This window comes from Montipora foliosa, chromosome 2 (assembly GCF_036669935.1).
Source record: "Montipora foliosa isolate CH-2021 chromosome 2, ASM3666993v2, whole genome shotgun sequence".
Classification (NCBI taxonomy): Eukaryota; Metazoa; Cnidaria; class Anthozoa; order Scleractinia; family Acroporidae; genus Montipora; species Montipora foliosa.
In genome coordinates this window covers 13350647-13358146 of record NC_090870.1, presented here as the reverse complement: position 1 = coordinate 13358146, position 7500 = coordinate 13350647, and the positions used below count along the sequence as shown (strand labels likewise).

Genomic DNA, 7500 nt, shown 5'->3' with positions numbered 1-7500 from the left:
TACTGTATTTTTGTTCGGTATTAGAGCTGTCTCTTGTGCGAAAGTTGTCACAAGCCTCTAAAGTGTTTGTTTTAGAATAAAGTGACGTTTCCTTTTAAGATTATGCTAATTTCTGACGAACCTGTATTAAGTGAGTGAAACTATGATCTTCGCAGTTATGAACGCAAACTTTGCAATTGCGTAAAGAAGCCTGAAAAATTCAGGACTTCAACGGGGTTTGAACCCGTGACCTCGCGATACCGGTGCGACGCTCTAACCAACTGAGCTATGAAGCCACTGACGTTGGGAGCTGGTCATTTGTGGGTTTTAATGTTCATAACTGCGAAGATCATAGTTTCACTTGATTTCATATCCGCAGTTCATATATGATCCATTTCATATATCATTTCATCGTTGAACCCGTATTAAGCGGCCAACCTTTACTAAGCGGCCACTAGCCCCGATGGTTGCCGCTTAATAGAGGTTTCACTGCATGTCACAGCAGAACCCTTAATATAAAAAAGCTTAGATACGCAAGAACCAATCGGTTAGCCTTAAACGTGGGGTCGTTAAGTTTAATTTGCCTTAAAACTCTGCCGTATTTCACTTACCACTACAAGGGATGCTTGCCGTAAAAACATGAAGACCAAACACCAAACGCGAAGACAAAGCCAAAGTCACGTGATATCTTGAGGTTTGCGGTTTGCGGTAATTCCGGAAAAAGCTGTAGCTACTACTACTACAGACGAGGGTATTAGCCAAAACCAACCTACACCAAGCTGTAGCTAAAGGTCTCTAATAAGTCCTAAAAAGAACTCGGTGACGTGATTTACTTCAAATACTAAAGAAACTTGCTTTACTTTTCAAGCAACACGCGTGGCTTTAATGGCGATTGCAAATTCCATCGAAATTGTGTATTTTTTCAACAATACACAAAATATCCGTGATCTGCATGCAGTCATTAAACAGCTGAGACATCCTGGAGGGGGAACGTATATGAATGAGGCCTTCGTCGAAGCTCGGAATATGTTCAAGACCGGAGGACGAAGAAACAAAGCACATGTGCTGGTTCTTATCTCGGATGGTCACTTTCAGAGTAAGTTGGCATGGCATAACACGCCTTATAAAAATTCTATCCGCAGTAGCCGCGATTCTTTCGACGCAACGAGAACGTCATGTAAAAACATAAATTCACGTTATTGCGATCACTTCGCGACTATTCCAAGCCTTTTAATATGACAAAGGTGTTTCAGTCCCTCAGGAATGAAACCGTTACGAGCGGCGCTTAATTTAGGGGAGAAAAATGAAAATTTATCTCCAGGTGCTGACGTTCTCCATAACACTTCAAACTTGGTAATTTCACGTTGTTGCTTTGCTGACGACGGCAAAGAAATGGACAAAAATGAAAAACGCACGTGCAGGGCGTGCAAAGCTATTGTTTTTGCCCACTAAATATGCAAATTTGTGACGTTTTCGTTGCCGTCGCCGTTGTCGTTGCTAAAGCTCCCTATTACATGGCCGCGCGGACTACGAAATTTCTCTTTGGTGTGTTGAAATATGTCACACGAGTGAGCGCATCGAACGAGTGAAATATTTTTCAACACGATTATTATATTAACACCAATGAAATACTACATAATTTCACAAAAGGCGCGATTTCCATAAGTAACCATAGCAACAGTGATCTTTTCACTTGTGACGATAAGATGTTATTTTCACGTGTGAAGATATCATGTTTTCGCGCGAAAGCTCACTTGGTGTTTCATTGGTGCTTATATAGTAAATGGACATACTATGCCCATGCCGGCCACAGAAGTTTTCTCCATCTGGGTACTGCTCACTTTGCCTTACTTCTTATCTGTAATGATTGCACGACTCCCCCCACCGCCGTGGAAGATCCTAATGCTAATTATTCTAGCAGCGTTCGGTGCGCAAGACACCAAGATCTGTCAATTATCTCCTAGAATCCGAAAAGGCCGTGGAATCTTCCCAACAGTTAAAAGACGAAGGGATTGTAATTATAACTTTGGGAATAACCTCTAATGTGAACAAAGAGCAGTTAAGAGCAATTGCCTCTTCAAACGGGAAGGCTTTGACATTGTCTGATGAAAACCTCGAGGGAAGAATGGAGCTTATCGCCAATGAAATCACAGCTGTGATCTGTGAAGGTAGGCCCGAGCTTTATGGAATTGTCAAATAAATCAATTGTAGCTGTGTAGCGCATTTAAGTTTCTAGGATTCGTCATTTACTCAAGAGGCAATGTCGTGGGAATATTTATAATCCCTGGGAAGTATTCACTAGTACCTTTACACCGCGTACAATTAATATAAATATGGTTCTGATGTTGATTCTGATATTTTAATAGCAATGAACTGAGATGTTTGGGAGCTAACAATTGACATGTTTATCTTAAGAGTTATCTTTTCATTGTACCATCTTTATTTACAATGACATTCCTCGCCATCTACTGTCAACCTAGCTAATTGATGCGTCCTAACTAATGACTTCCACGTTAAATTTTACGCTAAAAACCGATATCGTATGAATCTCGAAGCGATGAGTGCGACGTGGGTTTTTCCAGTGAAATTTACTTTGCAATTCACCAGTTTGGCAATATTTTTTTTTTGAACCGAATGAGTTTTAAAAGAAAACAAGCATTAAAGGGGCACTGTCATGAGCTGCGCATGCTCGAGTTTGTTTGCTCTCGAGCCCACGGAAAATTCTAGCCGCTATCATGGATTCATGTGTGAGTCACGTATATTCACCGGAGTTTCTCCTTTGTCCACCATGACCCTCCCCAGAGGACACCATTTTGAATTTGTGGATTCAACTTGAAAAATGTTAACGTAACACTTTTAAAGTTTTCACAAGACGCTAGCGCATGCGCTTCTCGTGACAGTTTCCCTTTAAGCACAACCTCAGCGAGCGAATTGAAAAGGAAAAAAGGCCATTTCAGAGTCAACTATCAATAGCCAGCGAATAGGAATCATGCTAAAATTTGAAGCCATAAAAACAACTTAGTCAGTTCAAGGTCAAAGAAGAGTTTTACTGATGTACTTTATTCCACTTTATCTCTGAAAACAAGATCACTCACATTTTTGATGTATTTCATTGAAACACGCCAGGTTGGCTTGGTACCGAAGAATCGGCAAACTACGATAATGCAACCAAGAAAGGACGAACTTTAAACACGATCTGCGCCAACACTTAAATAACATTTGGGTGCTGTAAACAAACTTCTGAAAACACAAGCTACTGAGATTTCCCCCTAATTTTACGAGAACTCATTGCGAATGTACGTGTTTATAACATAGCGGCAAAATTTTATTGTCACTGTCGAGATACAACGAAAACCAGCTGGGCAAACGGATTAAAAAAGCACTTGTTCGCTCGCATTTTAGAGGAAAACAAACAAACAAACAAACAAACAAACTAATCAACTTTTTCTTTATGTCCAAAAAAGTGCAGATAATTGTTATTTAATTCCAGTTGACAATAAAAATTCGATTTTCATTCCTGAAAAGAAAAACCGATTAAACCAACTTTTAAAAATACGCATCCAATTTAAATAACACATCCGTAAAAATAAAAAACGGCTTAGTGCCCAAGGAAAGAATTTTTGTGCTAAGTATGAGCTATTACTGGTATCCTGTTTTGTCGTTGTCGTTTTCTTTCGCTCAGTCCTTTCGTTTCTGTTCTAGGCAAAGGTCATCCAGGAATCATGTAACCTTATAGATAAAAGCGGCTCTAAACAAATTAAAAATAAACACTCAGCTTTAAGTTTACATCCCGCCGATGCTTGACTTGAATGACTGCGACGACACCAGTGTGGACCAGAGATATCATGATATGTCAAACTGGATTGAAACCAGCGAAAAATACAAAAAGAAAACATCTTCCAAACCGTTTTCCACCTGAACACGAAAAGCGTTTGACTGTGTAAGAACTTTCGTTGATATATAGTATGGCCGTGTAGCCGCGTCGAGCCACAGAAAGTGCGCGAATAATGAAGCCTCGCTTATGTTCAGATGAGTTCACGTAGGTTGAGCCTGCAATCCCATCGAAAACCAGTACCTGGTCAGCGGTCAACTTCAAAAAAAACAGCTGACCTCAGTGAGCTTAAGCTTGAGCCCGCGATATGGTCATATGATACTGGTCAGCGGATACCTTGTTCTGACAGGTGTCAATTAGTCAAAAGATGGATGTCCAATAACAAAGATGTATGCTGATACCGATGATACCGGTCACATTGGCATACATGGATAGGTGGACGTACGGACGCACGAAAATGTACGGACGTTCATGACGTAATGGCTATAAAACCAAATTTTCTCGCATCGATGGGTTACCATATTTTCTTAACAATGGTGCTCCGCGCGCGCGGAGCTCCGCTATAATATACGAAAATTATCACATGACAATTCGATATGACAGCTAGTAAATTTTAATCACCTTCATCTCATCGTGCTTTGAAATGAGAGACAAATTGATTTGACCCTTTTTGGTTTTTTTTTTTACTTTCGACGCTTTTGCAATACTGCATGTTCGGAACTGAAAGTTTCTATTTTTGTCGGGTTTGAGGACCCTGGGTCCCAGTGATGCAGGGGCTCGGGACACCCCGCATAAAATTTTCCATGTGCTCGTGTGTTTATGTTGAATTCGTTGTGTCGCGTAGAAATTGTAATCCTTGTTGCGTTTGAAGAATAAATCGTTGAATACATGGTCCTTCGAATCGGAGAGATTCTGACAGATTTGGATGAAGAGTTGGTCTTCGCATTTGGAGCGATTGGCGCTGTTACCTTGCACGACTACCTTGATGAATTTGTGGAAGCTCTGGTGGACTATAAGAACATTGTGATCATTCAAGGTTAGTCGAAATGTCTGAAGAGTTGGAAGCTATTAAGAAGAAACGAAAGTTCTTGAGAAAGTCCGTAACGGACACTTTGAAGTCTGTCGAAGAAGCGCTATCAGTGCAGGATAATCATGCTATGATTCAGGTTTTGAAAGATAATATTGCTAGTAAATGGAGCGATTTACAAGATGTGCAAGCCACAATGTGTACTCTGTTAGAAGACGAACAAATCGACACAGAGTGTAGCAGTCATAATGACTATGAATTGCGTGTTATTGAATACATGTCTAAAATGACGAAGTATCTGGAATGTAAATCTGTCTCTGAGATGAAAACGGATAGTAGTGCAACCGTAACCCCGCAGTCATGCCCTCAGGTACAAGTTAAGCTACCGAAGATTGATCTGCCTACCTTTGATGGAAACGTTTTATGTTGGCAACCGTATTACCAGTCGATCAAGGTCTCCGTGGTTGATAATTCAGCCTTAGCAGAGGTACAGAAATTAGAATACTTGATGAGATCATTAAAGGGTCCAGCTGCCGAAGCAGTGAAGGGATTTGCAGTGGTACAAGAGAATTACCAGCCAGTTTTGGAAGCCCTGAAAGAAAGGTTTGGTCATCCAAGATTGATCCTCGATGCACATATAAGATCCCTAATTCATTTACCGCGTTTAAACTCTGATGATGCATTGTCTATGCGTAAATTCTATGATCAAGTGGTTGGGCATGTTCGGTCTGTTGAATCCATGGGTGAGAAATTCAATTCTGAAACTTTAGCTCCGGTTCTTGTACCCCTAATTGTGGACAAGCTGCCAAAAAGAGTTGTTGAAAGGTGGGAACTTGAACTTGGTAATTGGAAAGCAAAAGAGGACTGTGTGAAAGTGAAAACATTGTTTGCTTTCTTAGAACAAGTAGTACGAGCCAAAGAGTCTTCCCAGTCTCCCTCTCTGGAGTTCAAGGTCTCTGCAAAGGAAAACACTGCAAAGTGTGTAAGCCAGGTGAATTTCAAGTCTAGTTCACCACGAAGATCATCTACTTCTGCACTATGTGCTTCTATGCAAGTCAAACAGTACTGTGTTTGTCGGAAGAATCACCACGTGTGGTCATGCGTTAATTTTCTGTCATTGGCAGTGAAAGATAGATTCAGGATGGCATTGTCCAAAGATCTTTGTTTTCGTTGCTTAGAAGCTGGTCACGTGGCTCAAAGTTGTGAAAAACCACCATGTAAGCACTGTCGAGGTAAACACCATAGCCTCCTTCATGTGGATTCGGTCAGTTCTGGGTCTTCAGCGACACCACCCTCGTCACAAACGTCCCCGGAGAGAGCATCCTTATCTCAAGCTCCTCCTTCTACAGCAGCTTCACATGTAGTAGCAAGTTCAATGGTGTCTCGTGGTGGCGGCAAAGTTATTCTTCAAACTGTGCCAGCTGTTATGTGTGGATCCCATGGTTGCTCGAAAGTTGTTCAATGTTTTCTTGATCCCGGTTCACAGACTTCATTTGTTAGACAAAGTATTGTGCAAGAGCTTGGCCTAGATGGAAAGAGTGTTAGAATTGCTGTGTCTGGATTTGGTGGAAAGTCAGACAAGGAGACGCTGCGAAAGAGAATTGCTTTTACTGTAGCACCTGTTGATAAGCCTGGAAAGCCGCAATGTATTGAAACACTTACTGCGCCAGTTATTTGCCGTCCAGCTGAGGCTGTGGACATTCATCCAGAAAAATGGCTTCATCTTCAAGGCATAACATTTCCTGAAGAATTCCCCCGAGGTGAACGGGAGATTGATGTACTCATTGGCTTGGATTTTTATTATTCCTTTGTGACAAGAGACATTGTACGAGGAGGTTCCAATGAACCAGTTGCAGTTCGCACGTCACTAGGTTGGGTCTTCTGTGGACCAACAGGCGGTCATGGCCAAGAATGTACTGTGTCTATGAACATTCAAATTGGCATTGAGGAACAATTGAATGAAACACTTCAGAAATTCTGGAACTTGGAGTCTATTGGCATCAAACCTACTGAAAGTCCACCTTCTACTAACCCCAGTGAAGCCATGGTGTTAAAGAAGTTTAGGGACACATTAACATACAAAGATGGTCGATATGAAGTCTCCTTACCATGGAAGGAAGATCAAGTAGTATTGAAAGATAACTACAAGCAAGCAGAAAATAGGCTGTTCAATCTAGAAAAGAAGCTGCTTCAAGAGCCAGCCAAAGCCAGGTCCTACAGGGAGGCGATTCTTAAGTACATCGACGATGGAGTTTCAGAAGAAGTACCTTGTGATCAAATTGCACCAACAGATGGGCGTCCTGTGTTCTATCTTCCACATCATGCAGTCATCAGAGAAGATAAGCAGACAACTAAGACAAGGGTTGTGTTTGATGCGTCTGCGAGAGATAGTAATGGTCTCTCTCTTAATAGCTGCTTAGAAGCCGGCCCTGTGTTGCAGCCTGATTTGGTTGGGATCCTCCTGCGCTTTCGAAAAGGTCATATCGGTATCATGGGTGATATAGAGAAGATGTTTTTGCAGGTCCGCTTAAAGGAAGAAGATAGGGATTCACATCGGTACCTGTGGAGATATTTGGATGCTGAAGCCACACCCAAGATTTACAGAATGACAAGGGTCACATTTGGAGTTATTTCAAGTCCGTTTCTTGCCATCTGTACTATT

At 41.5% G+C, this 7500-nt stretch overlaps 1 protein-coding gene across 3 annotated transcripts in view; it reads left to right on the top strand.

The window, feature by feature from the left end:
* The window catches only part of LOC137992491 (collagen alpha-6(VI) chain-like), a 26556-nt gene that overhangs the window by 13790 nt on the left and 5266 nt on the right, over positions 1–7500 (top strand). For 2 of the 3 annotated variants that reach the window (XM_068837852.1, XM_068837851.1), the window contains exons 4-5: positions 848–1075; positions 1944–2147. In XM_068837852.1, coding sequence (XP_068693953.1) covers positions 848–1075; positions 1944–2147 — 432 coding nt within the window. The remainder of the gene's footprint in view (positions 1–847; positions 1076–1943; positions 2148–7500) is intronic. The other variant, XM_068837853.1, reaches the window with a different exon arrangement.